This window comes from Drosophila sechellia, chromosome X (assembly GCF_004382195.2).
Source record: "Drosophila sechellia strain sech25 chromosome X, ASM438219v1, whole genome shotgun sequence".
Lineage (NCBI taxonomy): Eukaryota > Metazoa > Arthropoda > Insecta > Diptera > Drosophilidae > Drosophila > Drosophila sechellia.
The window spans coordinates 13249441-13273199 of NC_045954.1; the positions used below are offsets into that span (position 1 = coordinate 13249441).

The window sequence follows — 23759 nt, forward strand, 5'->3', positions numbered from 1 at the left end:
AAATATTTGGGGGGGAAAAAGCCGAATATAATTATTTCATAATTTCTTAAGATTCGTATGAAGCCCGTCCACTTTCAACGAAGTCTAACGTTTTGGTGAAATGTTATGATAAAATGAGTTTCAGTGTGCAGTGTTTTAAAATGAATCGCACTATTTTTTGGCTTTTTACCATATCAAATTGTGCATATATATTAAAATGAGCATGAAAATGGGCAGCCAATATATGTTGAAGTCAAGAAATACATCTCTAAATCGAGCAGACGTGTGCCATTATTTATTTTTATTAAGGTTTTACTTATTATTATAATATGTATAGGAAATCAAGACAAGATTGATCACTGTAAGTTTTCATATTCATATTTTTGCTTAAAAGAAATAATTAAGAGCTCCGTCATAAAAAGTACTGCCATTTTGAGAGGCCAGAAAAATAGGTAAGATAGTCTTACCACGAATTAATATCTTCAGATCTTTGATGGTAATTTCTTTAATGTAGTTAACTTTTAAGTGGCTTTGCAATCACACATTTTGAATTATCATAGGGGTATGCAAAATTATTAGCTTTTAATTTTTCAATTTCTTATCAGGAAATTAATTTTCAAGAGTGGAAAATGGACAACAATTATTAGATTCTTGCAATTACTTTTTTATGGTGTGATCTTCTAAAAGTAGACATTTTTGATTAATACGTATCCTTTTTTTACACAAGTAGAATCCAATTAGTTTATTATAAAGCTATGTTGGTAAATGTTAATGATTATTAGTATTACAAAGAACTCATATAGATGTTGTGAAAAATAATCACTCAATTTATGGTAGATACATAATAAAGTAGCAATACAAATACAATCCCTTTTGGTTGATTGAATAGAATAAGACAGTAAGCGAGCGGCAGCCGGAAAAACTAGCCAGAGTTGTCGGCAAAACTGGCTGAGTGCGCAGCACTGGCGGGTCGACAGCAGCAGTGGCAGCATCCGCCGTGGCAGCGGCAACAGTCGAGCGGCAGACTCGATGCGGCAGAGCCACAGATTCCGACATTACGTATACGCCCAGTCTACGTCGAGTTGGCCACGTGTACGGACACGCGGCGCGGTTCGCTTTCTCCGGTGACAGCACATTCGATATTAACGTTTCACTACCAAAAACTTCGCGATTGGCTGCTAATAGAAAAACAGCAGAGATACGATTTGGAAATCATAAGGTTTTGCTTTTGTTCAAAAGAAATACAAATTTTTTTTGTTTGGTTTTTTGAGTGCAGTGACAGTGCCAGTGTGAAAGTGTGTGTGTGTGTGAAGCTTGCCGGCTTGAAAAATGCGCGCCAAAAATTGAGAAATTTTCGCGGAGCGCAGCGGCAACAAAAACAAATAAAAATAACATTTCGCAACGCAGCCAAAGGAGGAGACAACACACAAATAGTAATATATACATATATAAAAATTAAACATATGCACAAATACATATATGTTAGATGACAGCTTTGCAATGTAAACAAATTGTATTTCCGTGTTTTCTTCTTAAAATAACAAATCTATTTGCCGATATTGACCAATTAATTAGTGGGCTAGTGACAATATTAAGTTGCAAAGGATAACAATTTGTATTAAATATACATCGTAAAACAAATACATATGTATACGCTGCATTCAGCATAATAGGCAATAAATATGGTTGCGAATATATTAATCAAATCAAGGCATTATGGCTGTGGTAGCTGAATGAAATTAGCATAAATCAAGCTTCAGTGGTCCAGAGGGCATATTAGTCTCTTTAAGCCTGTATTTTGTAAAAGTTGTTTGGTTTAAGCCAAATAATGGAAAGGAAAAGTGGATGTGTCATAAAAATTCCTTTTGAACAGAAGATGTCCATTATGCGGATACTAAAGCAATTTAATCTAATCTCTTTTAATTTTATTTTAATTATTTATATAATTAATTGTTAATTTGCTCAGCACTTTCGGATCGAATATACTTGCTATTGAACATTTCTAAACATTTTAAAAAAGTGTTCAATTTTTTGTTGTTATTTATTTTTCTCATATAAGCTATATGTTGAAACATTTCGAATGAATGTTTAATTTAAACTATTTTGTCGCATTCGTTTGGAAACTTCGACCGTATTTTCTATGTATCCCGTATAGATAAGTTTGGGGCCACTTAGCGAATTGGCGGACATATTTTTAGACATAGCCCAAATAGTAAAAAACAAGAGCAGAACGAGTAAGCGAAGAGGGAAAATTGTATAAAAACCGACGACAAGAACGCAGTGGCCATAGAGAATTGGGGAAAAATGAGAGAAATTCATTAATAAAAGACAGCAACAAAAACAAGAGCAAAAATTAAACGGCTGCCATCAGGCTTTCCCCCTTCTCTCACCAATTTTCCCTTCCGTTTTTCCCGCTTTTCCTTGTCCGGCACAGCTGTGATCACACGAAGAGAAAGGCAAAAAAAAAAAAGCAGGAGAAAATTCGGAAAAAATGAAAATGAAAATTATTACATATGCGTAATGGGTATTTTGTGTTGTTGCTGCTGTTATTGAAAAAAGATTTTCCAAGCTAACAACTACAACAATTCCGTTAGCGGCAACTTTGACGAAGGTTTTCCTTCGGCTTTTCTCTAAATACCCTCGCAAATACGCAGTGTTTTAGGGAGTGATGAACTATGCTATTAAGTTAAATAAAGAAATAGCATGCAAACAATATTAGTTATTTGGGCTTGCAAAACAGAAAACAATCTATATTTATTCAATAAGTAGATTGAATAAATTAATTGTTTAAGGGGTATTTGGTTGGTGTTAATTGTCCATTAACTTAATTTCCCTGTGTGTTTTTCTCTGTTTTGTCGCCGTCTCAATGAATTCACTAGACTTCCAATCGTCCCATCTCTTTCGCAGGCTGTGCAGCCGTCTCTCTCTATCGGTGGCTGACAAAGTTTTGCATTATGTTCATCTCGTCTGGCGCTCTCCTATATCCCATTCCCACATATGTGGCTCAAGGCTATCTTATACACGCACTTTCAGCGCCCTCGTCGATTTCTTAGTTTTTCTTCTCATTTTCCATTCATTTTTGCTGCTCCCATTTTGGTTTTCTTAAATTTTTTCAGCATGTTGCCCACATAAATTTGGGCGAGGCAAACAACATTCTTGTGGTAAACTTTTATTCACTAGGGTTTTTTTTTTTGGGGGAACTTCGATGGTAATTAATGGCATGTTGACCAGCTGATAAAATATGGAAAAGGATTATTTTTGCATTTTAAAGGCTAAAGTATGAGTTGTTACTCCAAATAAAATCTTAATTCACAGAATTTCTGCTTTGCATTATCAATTTGTTTTAAAATTCATGAAGAAAGTATCCATCATTAATGTTTAATGGCAATATTTATTTGTTCTCCGTATTTTCTTAGTGTGATTATATTGTTTTTTCGATTTTCTTTTGCGATCCTTTTAATTTTCTTAGCCATGTTGTTATTTCCCTTCTAGTTTTCCCGCATTTGACTCCATTTAGTTTTATCTCTCTGCAGTTGTGCTGAGATTAGATTTTTTCAATTTTTGAAACCATTTATTTCAATAAAATTAAGCCAAAAGTTTTTGTTGTTAAGCCCAAACTTCCTTTGGCGATTTTGCCGCTTTCGGTTAGCTTAACTGCCTTCCGCCTCCTTTGACCACCCATTTCCTTTGTGTCCCGAGCAACAGGTCCTCTCATTTGCTGGGATTTCTTCTTATTTATTATTTGTGTCTGTGCGTAGTATTTTCATTGCTTTATTCCCCGCATTATTTTTGGCCACAGAAAAGTCGGGTCTTAAAGCCTTTTTGCATTGTGCGGCATTTTCGCAGCGATTTCCCGTGGAATGTGAAACTAATTGCAGCTGGACTTGGGTGGTTGGAAAACGCAATGGCATACAACTAATCAGAACGGAAAAAGAGCAGAAAAGCCTGCAAATGGGTATGGGAATGGGCACTTTTTTTTTGGGCTGCTGGAAAAGCCAAAAGAAAAACGATTTCAATAAATGTCATAAATTTGCCCGACAACTTTACAAAGGGGCGGAGGAAGTGGAAAAGCAAAGGAAATGGCTTTTCCACAAACCAACCCGCCTCTCCCCCTGATTATCGTCTGCTTTGCTGTCGGCTTGTAATCGCTTTCATTACAGCAGAAAAAGGGAGAAAAAGAAAACTGACCAAATATAATAAAATAAAAAAATAAAAAAAAAGAAGAGAAAGAAAATCCAGACCGGGCCAGGCAGTAGCGAAATGCAAAATGCCATGAAAATGGAAAACCAACATGGCCATTTCCACAAGGAAAGAGACGGCCTGATAAAGTACTGCTTTCACTTTTTGGCTTCTACTCGTTGGCAGTAATTTATTTGATTATTTTTTCGCATTATTTTTATTTATAATGATGAATTTAAACTGCTGTCCTGCGAAGAATAGATCTTTCAGAAATATTTTAACCACTTTACAGCGGTTTCGTTGGGATTTTTCTTGTCTTTTGTGTATATGATATTTATTTTTTTTTTTACATTGCGGTCACTGCAGAAATTTGGGCCACAACAAAGCCAAAGATGTAAAGTGAAAAATCTCATTTATATATAGGTAAATGTTGTGTGTATCTGCACATTGTCATGGGAGCTGTCGGCTATATGACCTGATTGCGGTTGTGCCTTCAGATCTTAAGTGAATGTTTCAGGAAATGAAAAACAATGGTGCACAAAATCATCCTCAATGTCGGTCTGAAATGGTATTCAGAAAAGCTTAGAATGTCAAGTGCAAAAATATGGAATAAAGTACTTAAAGTTTACCTAGGTCTTTGCTACCTCAAAACTACAGAAAGTTTAAGCTTATACATGTTTGAAGAACAATTGGATAAATGATTAGATGGTATATAAAACAAATAGCTTTATTTATATTTTTTAATATATAGCTATATTACAGCAGTGAAATTTAATATAGAGAGGATAAATGCCTAAGGCAACAAACTGTTATTTTGATAGCCGAAAAGTTATGATCAATTAAAGTATTTTTGCAGCAAGTTCCCCAAGGTAAATCGCTCGACAAATAATTCGACATCTGTCCCGCTGGGCAGCTGTGTATTTAATTTTTGGCAAATTTGCTAAATATATGCGCTCTATGATTTCATATCATGTTCGGTATTAAAATGCACTTGTGTTTCCGTACGCAAAATGGCTATTATTTGCCAGCTTTGTGTGCGCAAAATTCGAAACATGAAATTGGCCAGACTGCATTGTCAACGAAAAATATTTGAAATTGTGTCTAATCTTTTGCGTTTTAAAACAAAGTACTATTCTCTTTGTTGTTATCAGGTGTATGTTTGTATGTATGTATATGCATGTTGGTTAAATTAGCGAGATTACTAAACAGTCGGCAATATCGATGCCACACAAATGAAAATACATTACTAAAGGTGGACTGCGACGTCGACGGCGACTTTGACGTCAACCTTCGCAGCAAACTAAAAGAATTTGGTTCAAGTGCCAAATGAAATATTGACTAGGCAACGAGGATGGCGAGGATGAGACGCGAAGACTGAGAAACTGGGAGACTTTGAGACTCTGAGAAACTGAGAATCTGGGCATATATATATGGCGCGTGTGTTACCAGCCAGCCAGGCAGTTCGCCCATGCCACCCAAATCAACCCAATCGCCGACGCATCTCGTGGATGCTCTAAAATAATAATAATACACATGGCTAATATTTATGCCTTATAGACTACGTGGTAGCGGGCGGGTCTATACGTTACTCGTCATTTGCATTTAATGGAAGCATAAATATAATTAAGGTGTCTGCTGCGCAGATGCGGTTATTATACGCAAAATTTTATGTTTGCTTCCAAGGCGAAGCTGATTGCTAGGAAATGCTTAAGAAATTATTTAAATTATTGGAAGTGCTAATATGTTAAATAGTTTAAAGTAAAATTAATCAATTTATTATATTAAAGAGGTATAGAGCTAGCTGCATGAAGTATAATTATTACTTTTAAAAAGTCACAATTGTAGGCAAATATTTATTTGATATTTTATTTTATATTTTAATATTATGAAGAGGGTATCCAAGCGGTCGTTTCTATGCATTTTTCAAGTTCGTCGCGTGTTCCGCCTGCGAGAGCAACGTCTGCTGCTGCTGCGCCTGCTGCTGTTGCGTCTGATGCTGCTGCGTGTTGCTGTTGCTGCTTCTGTAGTTGCGACAACTACATAAACAGCTGTCATGGCCCTGCGACCGCTGCAGATTCGCCTCCGCTTTGGTACTCAGCGTTTTGAAAGCGTTTCGCCACCTCTCTCTCTCACGCACTCTCGCCGTCTCTTTCCGTCGGCCTCGTGGCGTCTGCCTCTTTCTAATAATAAATTGCCAAAGAATTCGTGCTGTTTGCCTGCAGCGGCGGCAAACATGTCTGCTTTTTTATTTTATTTTGCCCTCGCCTTAAAGGTGCAACATCCAAGTCATTTTTCACTTTCGCTTTTTAGCCGCATACATACATACTCATATACATATATTTAAGTATTTTTCCCGACCATTGCTGTTGTTTCTGCTTTTGTTGTTAGCGATAATCAGCTTTAACATAATGTGAATTTCCGAGCACTTGGGGAATTCTCGGTTGGCTATAAACTTGCATACATGGCGCATTAAAGACGCCAAGGTTGCCCCAACATACTCGTACAGTGTCTAACCGCTTTGTTAGCCAATTCGTGACTTTAGGAAGTTTTTGCTGAATATTTTGGTCAAGTAAAAAATGCGGAATTGTTTTCAGTTTAATCTTGGCTTTATTTACTTGCTAACTAAAAACACATGGACTTTCCTTTGGCTGAATTTCATCACAATGAAAGGGCATTTTTGCATAAATTGCGTTTATTCATTTGTTTGTTGAATTTCGAATTTTGATTTCAGCTAACACCTTTTGTCAGAATCACTAAACTTGCATGCATTTTCACATTTGTGTTCGTTATACATTCAAAAGCGTTCAATTACACTTAAAATATTTATTAATAATTGGAATGAATAATTTGAAGAAAGTGCAATGCGGAACCTCTTGAATTTTTCTTTTAAATATTATCACTTTGATTTCCGTCCGTATACTTTTGCGGCTGTGGAAATTCTTGGAAATTTGTGCCGCCAAAAAGTTTTCGTCATCCTCTTGATCGCGAATGCTCTTAATTGAATTCGTTTGCCTGCACCGACGAAATATATGTATGTATGTATGTGGGGAAAATAAAATAAAATAATATTTGAAAATCGCATTCGCAAATTGTGCAAGTTGTACGTGTTTGTTGCTGTTTTTGGCCTAATTGTTGTTGTTATTGCAGCGGAGGACAACGGTGGGAAAATGAACTGAGATGCAGAAAGTTTTTCCCTTCCGTTGAGCGTTTTTCAATTGCTTCGAAAACTATTTTACTTACTCCCAACTTGCACTTACCAATGGTGGAAAACTTTCCACAGTAACTGTATGCCAGCGAGGGGACGTTGGGCGCCATATAAAATGCCATAGAGCACAGAATAGTGGTACTACTAGGGGATTCTTCAAAAATCATTTATACATTATCTGCAGTTTAAAGCATAAAGCATAATAGAAATAAAACATATTTGGAAGTTTTCTGCTCCAGGATTGCCTTTAAAATTCAATTCGTATTGTATCCATTTTACGCTCTATTATTTTGAGCACAGCTGTTCTAACTACGTCTATATGTGTCTGCCCGAGATATTAATTAATAATTGAAAAAGCGGAGCTCGTTACAAACCGCGGCACTTTCGGGCCCCAAATATCCTGGCGCAAAAGGACTCCTTACCCCGTAACCACGCCCTGGGGGCATCCGTGAGTGTGTGCAGTTTCAAGTTTAATTTAAAGTTTAGTTGTAATTTTGAACATTTTTCGTTGCGCGGGCAATTAAAAATTCAACGCGCAATCTACAAAATGAACCCCCCAAACGAGCCGTAAGCAAAAATGGAAGAAAAAATGCCAAAAAAAAAATGAGGAACAGAAAAAGAAAAACGGCGACGGCGGCGGAAAAATGTGAAAATTTTTTGTTCCAGCCTGGAGGAGTCATTTGGCAGCTTTCCAGGACTCTCTATTTTATTTATTTATTTATAGGATCTGTCTTAATTCGCACCACACAAATAAATGATGAACGTTTTCCGCTTAATTATTTGCAGGATAATCTGAAGTGCATGGTCGTCGGCATTCGCAAATCTATGGACTGGCAAATTAAAAACTAAATGACGCATGATTAACAAACGATCTGCTGTTCGTCGTCGGGATTTTTGCGGTAAGTGTTAAATATGCTTATTAATTAATGCCGCAAAATATCCGCAAAAATCCAACAAAATTAAGCGCCTAAAGCCGAAAAATTTGAATCGCAAGGGTGTTTGATGTTTGCTTGTAAACCATAAATTAAGCGGCCACAAACAATTGCCCTTGTTAGCTTCACATTTAATGCGCAATTATTAATGAAATAAATTATCTAAAAAAATATGCAATTACTGGAAAAAAAATTCCATAAAATAAAATACACAAGCCAAACGTATGCGTTCGTTTTAAATTCGCCTAGAACTAGCTTAAATGGAATTTAAGCAAATGAATGAAATGCATTTACGTTTGGCATAATATCGTTCGTATGATTTGTATTTAAATTAAAACCATTTAGTAACTTTGTATTTATTTACATTTTGAAAGGAAAGGGTGCTTTTTGATTATTTTCCAATTAATTCACTATATTTGCAGACATATTATGTTTATAATAATTCAATTTAAAATTGATGTAAATAATTCTTAATTTTCTAAACTGTGCCTAAAGCGCATCAATAGTTTTGCTTAGCAAAAATGCTGACAAATGGAAATCATTCAGTTTATATCTAGTTTCATTTAACTAAAAAGTATGTTTCTTGTATCGGTTTCTGGTCATTTGATTTCCACTAATTGACTTCCTTGTATCGCATTTCATATTGAATTTTCTTTCTAAATCATCTTTATTAAGATACATCTTACGCAATTTACACAACACGTTTATCTGCAACATACTCAGATTTCATTTTATATTTGTTTTAATTTTTTTTTTTCAGTTTAGATTTTTATTGACATTTACATTTTAGTTTAAAATACTGTTGTATTTGATTTCATACATTTTCACTACAAGTAAAATCGTTTGAATATTTGCTTCATGAATTGTTTCAAATTAAGTCTTTTGTATCACTATTTGTTATACCTTTGTGCATATTTTTTTACTGCCTTCTTTTTCAAGTAATTTTCATTTATTTGTGAATCCCTGGTTTCAATATCAATTTACAGCTTTTGTCAGTTGACGATTTTCAAATCTGAATAAATGGCAAAATTTGCTGGATTTTTCTTGGCCAGAATGCCAATGCATCTGTGAGAACTTGCCCCGTGTGGTGGTTTTGTATCTGTGGGTGAACACCCGGGGTATCTATGTTTGTCCCTATGGACGTATGCGTGTTTTTTTTTTCAATGTGTGTGTGTGCGTGAGTAAGGGGGTGGCGTGAGCCTGAATACGAATGCGTTATACCAACTGGGCAAAAACAATTCGCGCGCCACTTTGCGCCATAAAAAAGCGCGGAGATATTTAATACATATACACTGGGTGACATAGATATATGCACGTAAACGGCGAAAGCTGAGCGCAACGCAACCAAAAACCCATTTTTGCATTTAAAGTTTTGGGCATTTTATTGCCATGGCCCGTTTTGCGGGTAATGGCAAAAAGTATCCTTAGCCGAGGTCCTGCCATGTTGTTTCAATTTCGTCTCTCCAATTTTTTCCGTCGCCTGTTTTTTTTTTTTTTTTCTGTGAGCCTTATTTTCCTTTTTTCGGCGGTCGTCGAATGCCCCAGTGAAATATGATAAAAGTCAGACGCGACGCCACGTGGTCCTCTGCTGCGGCGCTTTGCGTTTTGATTTGTGTTGCTGACCCAAAAGAAAAAAAAAACCAAAAATAATAATATTATTATTATACGTATAAAGGAGCAAGAATGTAATACATAAAAACACGGAGCGCAGCGGTGAAAAAATTCAGTTTTTAAGTGCCCTGATTATATTTCTTGAACCTTAAACATATTTTCCCTTGAGCATGTCCATATAAAGGAAATAGTTTGTTTCATGGTTATGCAGTAAATGGGTTCATTACTTTTACATACGAACGCTGGAAAGGCAAAGGGTGCTTGTGAAATGTTTAACAACTTGCCACACTGGCACGCCTTTACATATAACGCATTTGTTAACACTAATTATAAGAACTGCAATGGCATACTCGCGAGCCTGATTGCAATATGTTTTTTTTTGTCAGTGAGTCTTTATTGTATGTGAGATTCAAGTAAAGTTAAAGTTCTTTAGAATCGTTCGCAGCATATTTTCGTAAGCCATACATTTATGAAGACATTTGGCAATTCACATTCACGGAAATGCGAGACATACATCAGCGTATATCAATCTGAAGGAAAAGCTACAACAAGCCATGAATAACCATCAAGGACTATTTTTCCCTGGCTGATTTAGTGACTTGGGGAGATTTCCGCGAGATTTTCCGGACCCACTTGGGAACCGCCAACGTAAAATATCAAGGATGCTTATCGACAAATAAATTCTTTGCCCTGTCAAATGCCCTGCACCATCACCAGCACCAGCATCAGGACCGCGGTCCACAGGCCACAGTTCACAGTCCAAGTGGGTGGCACAGGCTCGGCGGTGGTATGTGGCAGGATATAATAAATAGCCTGACATAGTAATGCCACACAGACACTAACTCACAAATGTCGCACTGTTATTGCTGTTGTTGTTGGCCCTTCCAGTCCTCGACCGAAAAGTTGACGCCTATAAAACGGATATGGATGTGCACCAAACTGTGGCATACTTTTCTGGCCCCTCCCACCCGAGTGGCACTACCACCATCCACTTCCACTCCCACTCGATGTCGCTCCAAAAGTGTTGACAAATTTATGAGCTTGTTTTGCTTTTTCGCAATTTTTGTTCGGCTGATTGAAAGTTTTCTTTATTTTGCCTCCGGGCAAATTGATGACAATTGGAGAGCGGGCCAGACAGTTTAATCGTTCGTGTTCTATATTTAGCTATATATTAATAAAGGCTCTGATTGATTTCGAAAGTAAATCAAAGGGCCGACAGCTGCATAGTTCAAATTGATCGAAGTAAATCGGTGCTGGCAATATTCTGTCACACTCTTTTGCACAAACTAATGTTCAACTCAAATATGAATGCTCACTCTTATTTATTGTATAATCGGTGAAATATTTTCTTTATTGCTTTGGAATAGTTTACAATTAATTCACACTTGCTTTGCTTCTATGTTCTTTGAAATAGTAAAAAAAAAAATTCTGAAATGCCAATTTGCTTTGCTTGTGCACATGGCCACATTGGCAGCAGCAACCTCAGTTGCGCCTGGCGTCACAGTTGTTGACGGTACTGGCCAGTCGGCAGGCCTTCAGCTCGCGATCGAACCAGTAGCCGTTGGGGCAGTTCTGGCGCTTCGACCTCTGACGGTTGCACACGTAATAGCGGCGACAGTGACGCACGTCGGCGAGGAAGGTTCCGTCCTCCTGGCCACGGCAATCGTGGCGCGAGATCAGCACCTGGGCAATAGGTTCTCGATCATCGATGATTCCAGCATTATCGTTGTTACCTGCCTCACCGTTGTTGCTTTTGGGGGTGGTGCAGGGAGGAGTGGTGGTGCACGGTGGGGTGCAGGGAGGTGTGGTGGTGCACGGTGGGGTGCAGGGAGGAGTGGTGGTGCACGGAGGTGTTCTTGTGCACGGGGGTGGTGTCCTGGTGCATGGAGGTGGTGTCCTGGTGCATGGAGGTGGTGTCCTGGTGCACGGTGGTGGTGTGCATGTTGTTGTTCTGCACGGAGGTGGTGGTGGGCATGTTGTTGTGGTGCACGGTGGTGGATCTGGTGGTGGACATGTTGTTGTTGTACATGGTGGTGGTTCTGGTGGTGGACACGTTGTTGTGGTGCACGGCGGTGGTGGTGGTGGTGGGCATGTTGTTGTTGTGCACGGATCAGGGGGAGGAGTACACGGTGGCTCTTCGGCCCTGGGCGGATGTGCCAGAGCCTCACGACCGCCGGCGATAGCCGCCAAAACTAATCCAATCAGCAGCAAGTGGTCTAGGATAAAGCACAAAAAAAAAAAAATAAGAAAAAACTCCTTGAGTTTTTTTTTGGACGATCTTAGATCGGAGCTACCCACAAACTCTCATGTTGCGTTCGATAATGCCTCTGCAGTTTCAACTTCTCTGCTGGTTAGCGAATGATGTTAGCTGCACTCGGGGCTCTTTTTATATCGCCCAGTTGCAGATTTTATCTTGCTGGGGAACAGGGAAAGCACTTGAGATCTGTTGAGTGGTACATGGTCCATGATCCCCGAGGTTCTCGGCACTCTGCTAATTAACCAAAATAGCTCTGGCTGTGGTTTTAGGGTTCCGTGCTTAGTTAATGTAACCAAAATGTTTTGCCGTTTGTTTTTTACTTCGCAGTTGTCTTATTTTTTGCTGTAATATATTACGTATTCTTTGAGGGGAAAACAATCATGCTTAATGTTCGTTTTCAAATATATTGTTACATATGTAATATTTTGGATTTAATACCGACTTTGGAAAGAGTTTTCCCACAGTGATCTCCATTCGAACATACATTGATGGCATTGACATTTGGCCCGGTTCGTTTGGCCATTTCGTACGCAATCTGTAAAATAGTTCAAATTGCCTGTTAACTGATTTCACTGGTCCGGCCCCAAGTTGCTTTCTCTTCCCTTTTTCTTTTTTGGCAATTGCTTCTTGACTCCGGGCCACTGCAAACAAGAGATTTCGGTTTATGGCCCCGGACCGGAAGTGTTAGGCCAAGCGGCCAAGCGGCCAAGCGGCCAAGTGGCCAAGTGGCCATGTGGCCAAGAGCGGATGAGTGGACAAGTGTTGGCCATTTGGCAGTCGATAAAAATGGCAAAGAGCCTAAGGGGGCATCTGTGTGTGTGTGTGTGGGTATGCGTAATAATTTCGCCATGAAAACCTCCGCATCGCCACTTCCGCCCCTCGGAAAGTCTACCTTTCCTGCAGCGCGGTTGTGAAAACAAAAACAAAAAGGACCACCATATCCCCGTGTGTCCCGCATGTCCTGGACTGCTGGTGGGGGAGAGGGGCGTTGAAAAGCGCTGGACAGTTGGCAAAAGTTTTGTAATTAAATATGGTTGTTGCAGTTAAAATTTATGAGCGATTTTTATACCAATCACCCAGTGATAGAGAAGTTTACTGGGCCAAACGAACAGCGATTCACTTCAAACGAATTCAAATGAATCAGCTATTTTGATGACGGATATATGTATCTATATAAATTCTAATTATTTGCATTAAAAATCTGTTATTTCTCAAATATATTCACAATTGAATCACAGCATAGCAATATGGCATATCATGATTCAATTCTGGCCAACACTCAGCTCCATCACGTGATATCCTCGATTCCACCACCCAATCGTGCCCTTTGAACCCTTGCACTGCGATCGTAAATAATTATTTATTTAAAGTGTAGAATATTTCCAAACGGCATAAGCAAACAGAATCAATTGTTGTCGCATGGCGAATATTTATGCACGCATTTATATTCCGACATCTGTTGGATTTCGTAGGTGCCCTTTTCAGACTCCTTTTTTGTTTTACAATTTTTGAGTTGGGTATTGTTGAAGTTGCGAAATGATGTTCGTTGTATTTTAATTTATATTCAAATTGTGGAGTGCTTTACAGCCCGCATAAGCCCGGAAACTTTCAATCGTTATGGTTCAATTGGATTGAGTTTAATTCACTTTGTTTCATTCACTTAGCACTCGTAAAGCTACACCCTCGCCAACAAACACGACTTGGCCATTTGCCGGGCAAAATTACTCATACGCAGCGTGTGATGTGAATATTAAAAAGCAGCCAAGTTTATGATAAATCCGCCTTTCTTCATCTGCCAGTGTGCTAAAGTGTTTATGTACGCTTTTATATATTTATATATACATATATATGTATACATACACATATATCTAAATATGAAGTACATGCGAATAGTTGGCGAAACAATCTCAGATTATGAATGAACTTTGGCCAGTTGGTTTAGGCGGAGATATGCACAAAATAGTTGAGTTTCTTCTAGATTATGAATGAATCACTTTGCGGCTAAAAAGTTCGCTGTGATTTAGGCGATAGTCGAGCAAACTTTCCAGACGAGAAAGTGGCCCGAAACTTTAAGGAGTTTAATCATTACCAGGGTCTTAAGATTATTCCACTCTTTTGTTCGCCCATAAACTTCAGATTGGTTTTGAAGCATCTATAATAATTATACGTTCACTTAAAAGCTGCTGGAGCAGAAGTAAAAGTTTCCCTGCGTTCTTTCCTATTAAAAACTCTCAGGACACTTTTTTTTCACAAAAAGCGGCAAGTTCTCGATAAGTTAAGTAAAATGTACAAAATAAAGCGGATGGCATTGGCTCAAAAAGTTTTACCATTGTATCGTTTTTTATAATCCATTAGCCCCAAAAAGAGTGCATTTTCTGTCTCTACTACTGCACATCTTATCGAGTTACGTTGCAAATTGAATTAAAAATATATCTTTTAAATATTATCGTGCACTTTTCCGGCAGCTCCCACACACACGACAACCCAATTATTTAGCCTGCTGCTAAAAGTGGCAGCCTCACCTCGGCCTTTTGTCAGGTTTTCGAGTGGGACTCTCCAACTTATCTCTGACCATCTCAATGAATTAGTCGAGCAACATAAATTAAGCACTTAGCTGTTGTAAAATTTTTCCTTAAGCGGAGGCAGCTTCCTCCGTAAAAGATGACCTCGCCCAACAGAAGACAAACAGAGACACGGCTCAATGGAAATGCCCTTCTTTCTTCCCACACTCACACACACTCTTACCCAACCACCAGACCGAGATGAAGAATGGGAAATTAAATTAAGCACACACACACATGGCTGTTTGTCCAAGAAAGGATTGGATTTAAGGACTGTTTGTGCAAGGACATTGTATCAACAATTTCCAGGGCTCGAGACTCTGTGCTACGGGGCATTGTAAAACTCATTAGTGAAGTGACCGGAAATCTTATGAAATCTACAAAAAAAGTAAAAACTAAAGTAACAACGAAACCTAAAATAATATACAAGTTAAAGTCTTCCGATCACTCTGGGAAAAAGGAAAGTAAAATGTATTTTTACATACGTAGTACAGATATAGTAACGATCATTTTAGATATCATTAAACAAAGCTTAATTTAACGAAAACCTAATCACATATCGAAATTATTTTATTGCTGCTATATTATTCAATGAAATTTTGTGGAATGTTTTTTTTTTGGGAAATCATGCTTAGTTGAAAAGTGTTTTAGGAACAGTTCAAGCTATGTTTTTCTCTCCGTGTGGACGAGGACTCTTCAGGGTGGTCGAGTGGGTGGTGGCCTGTGACAGGTTGGAGCAGTCATGCATGTACTTCAATTTTTCAGCAGAAATGAGTGCACATTTGACAAAACCCACACTCGCTCACACCTTTCACACCAGGAGCCAGGAGGCGAATCCCTGCAGGACATATGTCCTGTTCCCAGTTCCCAGTCCCTTGTTCCGTTTCCCCTGTCTCTTGTCCCCCGTCCCCATATCCACTTTACATGCTTTTTTATCAGCTGCCGCTCGGAGCGGGCCAAACTCCAGGCACGAAAATATATGAAAACTTTGCACAAATATGTCCTGTCTATCCCGCACGTGTGTGTGTGTGTGTGTGTGTGCGTGCCGCTGCCAGTGTATGGGTGTGTCTATGGTAGCCTAATTCCAGCTCATATTTTATAACAGCAGCAGAATCACTGCATCGGACTACACGGTTTTCTGCCAAGACAGCAAAATAAACCAACAGACAGCGGTACAGAAAAAATAAAACTATGAAAGCTGAAAAAAAAAAAAAAATGGTAGAGATCCGAAAAAAACCTGTAAACAAGACAGACCTGGACAGGGAACAAACTGTGTGGGAACTACGTGGGCCACGGGCACGGGTTAAAATCGGAGGATGAATGAGCCGAATGAGCTGTAGTAGGTTAAGAACATTTACAAAATGAATGAATGACGATTTAACTTAAGTAATAGGCATACACGTGTTGCACAAATCAGTATATATCAATGGCTAAACTAACAAAAAGACCTTTAAACAGTGATTTTCAACATAAAAATAACAATGGCAGAGTAGAAAGAAATAAAATGAAACATTTATTTAATAATCCGCTTTGGATTTAATCATATTGAAATATTAACAGGCAACGAAATTTTCATTTAAATCGTATGAAAATTTAATTTTTTTTTATTTGGCCCAACAATTTGTTTTGAATCTATTATGCAAATCAAGGTTTTTTTTTCTACTAAGCTCTAACAATTAGTTGACAAAGTGCCGATACAATTGCACTGAAAAAATGCAGTGGCTTGAAGTTGTAATTATTAAATAGCAGCTCGTTCAACTACTGGTAATAATTCTGAAAAAGAGAAAAAAAACACTATTGAGCTTACGTTCTAAAAATACTCTTTTATTGTACTTTATTTTGTTTTCATACGCAATTTTTCTATGCTATTATTATTTATTATTGGCAACAAAGAGTTCGACCAAAGTTTCGCTGAAAATTGCCATGAAAACAAACGCAACAATAGCAATAAAACGCATAAAGAAAATATTATATTTCCCATACATACATAAAGGTATGTACAATTTCTACACATACATACATATTCAAGCACACTTTTGCATGGCAAAAGTTTGAAGAACTTTTCTTCCAGGCCGGCCACTCCCGCTCCCAACATTGCCGCCCACCTGCAGCCGCTGCCCCGGCCACGCCCCTTTTTCCCACCATCAAGCCTTGCAAATTGTTGAATAATTGCAGTTGTTCCTTTGCCTCAATTGTTGTTGCTGCTGTCGTGTGGCAGCTTTTCCATTTTTCCACGTCGGCATCGCGATTTTGCATGCAAATTTCGCAACATTTTAAAAGTGCTGAAGTCGTGTCACGAATCTATTTATCTCATGTGCTGATTCGTTTCGTTACAAATAAAACTGGCCTTCAGGATAATTAATGTGACCGTTTATAAATTTTTATTTATTTTTCTTTATGTTGTGTAAAGCTGTTTCATTCATTACTATATTATATCAATGTGATATATACGCTGCTATAATTGTTCTAACATTGCACAATGCAAACATCGTTAGTGTAATGAATACCGTGTAACGATAACGATTTATCGTAACCAATGTGACCATGTTTGCAAACGAAGCAAGCATTTAATAGATAAGATAATATGCACTTGAACTTGTGTTTTATTGTACGACAAAATATTTCTTTATTATCGTGAGTGAGTTGAACTTTCAGCCGATCACGCGAACAACTCAACCTTGAAGTTGTATTTCGCATTTGTTTCCGTTCTTATTTTTATTTATATACCTATTGTTGTGTGTGCGCTCCTACTTTATTTTATTTCATTTTATGTTATTTGATTCTGTTGCCTTTGCTTTGGCTTGGTTCAATTTTATTTATTCGTGTTTCACGTTTTGTTTGAAATTTGTTTTCGGGCTTTACTTATTTCTTCAAATGTTGCAATCGCAACAACAAAGCGCTCGAATGAAGTGTGTGAAGTGGGTGGCTTTTGGGCTGGATTTGGGTGGATTGGGGTGGCTTTGGGGTGCCTTAGGGACTTTGTGAGTCCAAGGCGAACAATTAAACTTTTTCGGGCGCTCGGACAGAAATGGGGATTCAACTTAAGCGGACTGGATTGGCGGTACTTGCAACGATTTGCTGCACTTTCGCACACTCCCAAAAAAGGAAGAAGTACACACTCACACGTCGGCAAGTTTTGGGAAAAACCCAAAACAAATTTGGAGTCCATTCAGTTTTTATCTGTTGGCTTCTTTGTACCAACTTTATCTACATCTCGTCCCGCCGCATTTGCCATTTTTTATGGCGCCCAAATTGAATTGTTTAGCGTGTGGGCGTGGCGCGTGGGCGTTTTGAGTATCTGTTTTTCTTAGTTTTATTTTATTTTATTTTTCCCCTCTTCAGATAATATTATTCGAAAAAGTTTTGTGCGTGACTAAGCGCTGAAAATGTTGTTCTGAGCACTTCTCGCTCTCTAAGTTTTTTTTTTTCGGCTTTGTTTACGTATTTTTTTTATTTTTTTTACTAGTTTGAAGAGTTTGGTTTGGCCGAAGTTTTCGTTGCTGCTTAATATGTTGTTGGTCTTATTTGATATATGTTTTCTTGGATATGTACAAATTTATGGGAGTTAAAAAGGGTTGAAAAACTGTGCAAACTGTATAAACAGCAAAACATCTGTAGTGTTTAAAGCCATGAACATGTGGTAATTAAATTTGATTAATATTGCATCATTAACTTGAATGTTTCGGTCTTTCCTTCCTTGAATATATCCCATTATAAATAGCTTATAAATAAAACATTACGTGGCACACACATTTGCTAAAATCATCATTTTTATATAAAGCCGAAACAGAGTTCAGCCAGTTCAAAGTAGTCAAATTGTTTGCAATTCATTGTATTAAATATATCGAAATTTACATTTGTCTCAAGTACACAACTCAATTCGAGTCAATGATTTTGTGAGTTATTCATAAGACTCATTCAATTGAAGTGGCTTCATGAGGATCTTGCCCGGTTGGAGAGCTAATGAAAACTAGGCTTGGTCCAATTTTTCGATGGCGATGTCCGGACGGTAAGAACTCCATGTGATAAGTGTGCAAACAAATTGAGAAATGCAACAAAAATGGCAACAATTAGAAGGACTAAGAGGCTGGTCGTCCGGCAAGAACAACAACAGGATAAGCAACACCAACAAGGACATTAAAATGAATGGCTAGCCGAGGACCCAAGTAGAAGCTAAATATATTGTCCTGCCGGCCAGACAAGCGGACAGGCTTATAAGGGAGCGAATGAGGTAGGGAAACGGACAATGGGCCAAAAGTGCTGAATATGCCTTACAGGTCATCAGGTGAGCCGGCCATCGCTTAGCCTCCTTTTTATTCATTGCTACAGAACACTGCAAAAAACTATGGGTTAGGAATTTGGTTTGCACCCAGTTAATACCGAATAATTGTTACTGGTGCTCCCATGATTTAATTGATAGCCATACTTACATATTGCATTGATGTTTGCCATCCGATAGAATTCCCCAAATGAACGCAGCTCTTTTGGCGATCCAAAGTTGTGCTCACTGTTCATTCTTCTCGTTTACTGGCTCATTTCAGTTCATCAACCCACTTAAGGGGCTGAAAAGAGTGGGGCGGTGAGAGGAAAGTGCGGTGGAGACAGGGCGGGAGAAAGGCGGAGAAAGCTGGGCCTGCAGCTGTGGAACATTGATGTATATCCTCACTCTGGCTAATTGAATGAATACCTGCTCTACACCGCTCGCTTTGCCTCTATCGCAAAATTCAGTTAGCACCTAGAAAATTTGATTAGCCTAGGTGTGTGGGTGTGTGTGTGCGGGTGTGGATGTGGGTGTGTCTGGGATAATAATTCGTAAATGTGGCATGAAAAATTGTTGCTTGTTACTCGCAACGCCATATTCATTTATGCATTTATAATTGCTCAGACAAACGGTTTATCAACCAGCTAGTGTGTATATACAGATGCCATACCTCGGCATTCCCTCCATAAACTGACCGCACATTTCAATATATTTGAAAATTCATTGGATTTCCCGGCCGCCGTTCGTGGGAATTATATTCTGTGTGTAGTTATTAATTTTTAATGCCCGCCGAGCGGATGTTCAAATTGTTTTGGCCAATGGATTACAATCGGAGTATATAGAGAGAGGTAGATTGCTGGCTCATAACTCGACCAAAACTGCATCAATATAATGGGTTTAACTTTGCCGGTATCTGTTTGATTAGCAAATTGTTTCTGAATTTGAAGATTATCACAGTTCGGTGGGGTACAAATTTTGATGGTGCTTTTGCCAAAGCGCATTTGAGTTAATAAATATATAAAGGTAATGTCCTAGATTATTAAAAGGATTGTTAAATGTTGATGGATTTGATATTCAATACCATTTTATTGTTAACAATTTCGTTTTCTAGACCGCTAATTCAACTGAATTATATAGCATTCAATTTGTGCTCAAATGGGTTTTTTAAGTGGTCAGAGTCATGCCCGTTGGCCCTTAATGAACCAATTATGCATTCCTTAGTTAACCATTTCGAAAGTTGGCCCAGAACGACCGACAAGTGACACAGAGAATGGAAGAAAACGCATTTGAATGTTTTGTCATTTGGCGGAATTTATGATGGTCTCTTGGCCAAAACGCTAAGTGTGTGTGTGTGTGTGTGGGTGTGGGTGGGTGGTTGGTTGTGTCTGCTTGTGCGCAAATCCGATTATGTGAACAAAAACCGTTCCGCCCGCGAATTACTGTCGGGAGAAATAAAATGCAACATTATTCTTGTGGTCGTTGACTTTGGTTTTGGTTTGCCGCCCCATTTTCCATTGCCTATACGCCCCATATTACCTAACTCTTCTATGCATGTGTGTGTGTGCGTGTGCGAGTGCGAGTTTTGTCCACTGCTGGCAAATTCCTTTGTACTTTTGCATTTTTCTTCTCTCTTTACTTTGCATGGGGTGGCTATAAAATACTCGGTCTTTTATTTATAACGACATCAGAAATTAATCTTGCATTATGTGCGCGCGTGTGGAGTTGTTCGCTCAGCTTATCCTTTTCATGAAGTTTGTTGTCGTCACACACCGCCGCACACAGACACGTGCTAACACTCACTAACGCACCTGTTTCGCTTACATATGCGAAAGGGCGACAAAAGTGTCAGTGGTGATATGCTACAATGTACAAGACACAAGCGAACGTCATAAAGTTTAAAATTGTTTGAGATGCATTTCAGCTACCTCTTTCTTAAAAATACCACTCGATTTATTTATATATACTATATTCATCATAAAAATGTGGAGTAGAACGGTTCATCAGTAGCTGATGTGTAAAATATTTGTATAAAATCACAGATCAAATCTTCAATCATATAACCCTTTCAAATGAAATGTATTTGTCTGGTGGCTGGCTGGCATCACTTTGCCTTGGATCGTTTGTCAGTCATGTGAGGCACTGTCGCTCCATCTTCATCTCCATCTCCATCTGCAGTTCCAGGTCCCTGTCCATATCCATCCTTGGCTGGTCCTTCGCCTGATCCCTCCACCCGCCACTCTCATCTCGCTCAGCGTTTTCCACTGGCGTGTTTCCCCGGGTTGTTCATGAAAAATTACAACTCTCAGCATCAGGCGTAACGTGCGATAAATTCCAAAAGGACACACACCCATCTACATATGTAGCACGATATGACGATATAGCTGAATCTGTACGTTGGTATGGGTGTAGTAGTTCAGGTTGATTTTGAAATTCGTTGCGTGTAGGATAATTCATTGCTTATTATCTTTTTTGGAAGCTGCAATTTTTGGGGCTTACCTTTCTTATTACTTTGGATTTTGCTTCCTTGGTTATTTTTTCTGTTGCTTTTTTGGGGTCGAGGATGGGACTGTGGGAGATAGCAAAATGCTTTATTAATTTAGTGTGTGCCAGGCAAGCACGGAAAAAGTACACGGAGAAAAATTGCTAAAAACTTTGTGGTGGCAAAGATAAACTACAAACATTTGCATGCATTTTAGAAACAATTTTATTATTCATTATCTATATATTGTATGCATTTATAATATTACCATCTATTTTGTTATACTACGCTTTTCTGTATCGGCAATATATATATATATTTCATGTGAATTTGTCGTTGTCTGACTAGTTTTCTCCCAGTGTTGTGGGAGAGAAGTGGGACCTGAGCGTGTTAGCCAGACAATCGAGCCTAATGATTTATGAACTAGGCGCGCCGAGCGTGGCCGCAAGTATATAGCTAGGACAGGACCAGGTCCTTTCCTCCTCGGATCCACCGGGCTCCTTGCCAATTTCGCCATACCTTTGCCTTGCGCTGCTCTTCGTCCCTTCACCCCTGCTCATCATGTCGCCCCTTCGCTTTGCAGTCCTGGTTTCTCCTCTGTCCAGGATGATATATGATGCCGGAGTTTAGCGACTGCTTAAATGAATTTTTCACACTGCAACCATTCCATGCTGTTGACTCGGAACAAAAGTCACCCAAAGTGGTTATGAAGATCCCAACAACATGATGAACGAAGCGGGCAAGTAAGAAAAAAAGCAGGGGCTTCATAATAAAGGCTGGAAAAAGCTGTGACAATTATGGGTAATTTTACCATGTTCGAATCATTTTCGAGGCATTCGTGGAAAACGGGAAAAAATGCGGAGAACTGGAAAAGTGTCAAAGGGGAAGGCCAGTTGATGTGATAATTATAAGCTTTTCCTTCGACTACCACTACCAGCTACTTGGTAACGAGGGAAATTTGTAAATTAGTGAAGAGCATTTCAAAATAGCTTTCATTTCAAAAGTTATACGCAGATCAGGACTCCAGACATTTCGTTTTGAAAACTCACATAATGCTGTTTCAATTTGTATTGTTTGCAATAGAAGCTTTAATTATTGAAATAAATAATTTTGAATTCACAGCCACTATATTTTCAAGTTTTGTTCCCTCAACTATTGTTTCGGCTATTATTTCGTTTATAACCGTTTCCATTATGGCCGTTACTGGACAGTATCCCTTGAGCTTCTGCTGTGTCACCGAGTGCATTTTTCGCTTACAGCCAAAAATTATTGGCAGAACTTCATATTTCAGTCGAGCGGAAAAAGCGAGAGGTAAAAAATTTTGCAAATGTCATGCAGGTGATTGGGGAAAGGGGTTGGTGGTGGTGGTGTGTGCGCAAGTGGGGCGAAATGGATAGTTGAGTGGCCAACAACTCAGCGGACCGCTAGCTCCTCGAAGCGCAATCATTTATTAAAAGGCAGCGAATAAGAAATTGACGGCGGGTGGTAGGTGTGGAAATGGAAAATGTGAGCCAGTTGGCATTGAAGAGGGGCGGAAAATATACCGAACGCGGGGGGTTAAGGGTCCTTTTTCCACCCCCGACTGACACTTGGAGCGCAGCCGTTTGACAAGTTTAAACTTGCACTTAGCCGCGCAGCATTGAACATTTTCCGGGAAAGCGAAAGGGTTTTCCCAAAACGGTCGGGTAGAGCGCCAGGATTTTTTGCTCCACATTTCAGTCAAATCAAGTGGCCACTTAGTTTCGGGCGTCGTCATTAGCTTTCAACTTTTGCAAATTGAATTTAAAAACGTTCAACGTGTCCACGAGGGCCGCTCGAACTGACAATTCCCAACACCATAGTCGGTCTCCCCATTCCATCCCTCTCCACTTCCAGAGCTCGCTCTTCACTGGGCAAAAAGCTTACCAACTGTATTGTTTTGAAAAGAGAAACTTGCATTTCTCCAAAGATAATAATAGGTACAATTATAGCTATTTTATTTGAAGTGTAAAATGGTACTTCTTGTTGCTCTGTGATAATTTTTAGTCAAGTTATAGTCAACTTGAAATTTAATTTTTTTGCCAAAAATATTTTTCCAGATTTTTTGTGAAAAAAATAATTGGTATTTTGATCAAAACATTCCAAATAATTACCCAAATATGGAATGTCATACCTCGTTGAGTTTGTTTCTTAAATCCCAATCGATCTGCATTCAAGTTTTGGAATACTAGGATGTTTAAATTTTTTGCAAATTTTGATGATGGTACCCCTTACAAAAAATGCGAAAATTTGGCCAAAAATTAATTTAACAAAATC

At 38.7% G+C, this 23759-nt stretch overlaps 2 protein-coding genes across 4 annotated transcripts in view; one reads left to right on the forward strand and one right to left on the reverse strand.

Moving 5' to 3' along the window:
- Positions 1–1015: 1015 nt before the first annotated feature.
- The window catches only part of LOC6618547, a 117142-nt gene continuing 94398 nt past the window's right edge, over positions 1016–23759 (forward strand). The window contains exons 1-2 of one of the 3 annotated variants that reach the window (XM_032725343.1): positions 1016–1412; positions 8150–8262. The gene's annotated coding sequence lies outside the window, so the exon portion shown is untranslated. The remainder of the gene's footprint in view (positions 1413–8149; positions 8263–23759) is intronic. The other 2 variants (XM_032725341.1, XM_032725342.1) reach the window with 2 other exon arrangements.
- LOC6621156 (classical arabinogalactan protein 9) lies at positions 11210–12293 on the reverse strand. The gene is made up of 2 exons (XM_032725345.1): positions 12205–12293; positions 11210–12122 (listed from the first exon to the last, which is right to left on the reverse strand). Exons 1-2 carry the CDS (start codon positions 12212–12214, stop codon positions 11389–11391), a joined length of 744 nt encoding a protein of 247 aa, XP_032581236.1. The 5' UTR covers positions 12215–12293; the 3' UTR covers positions 11210–11388.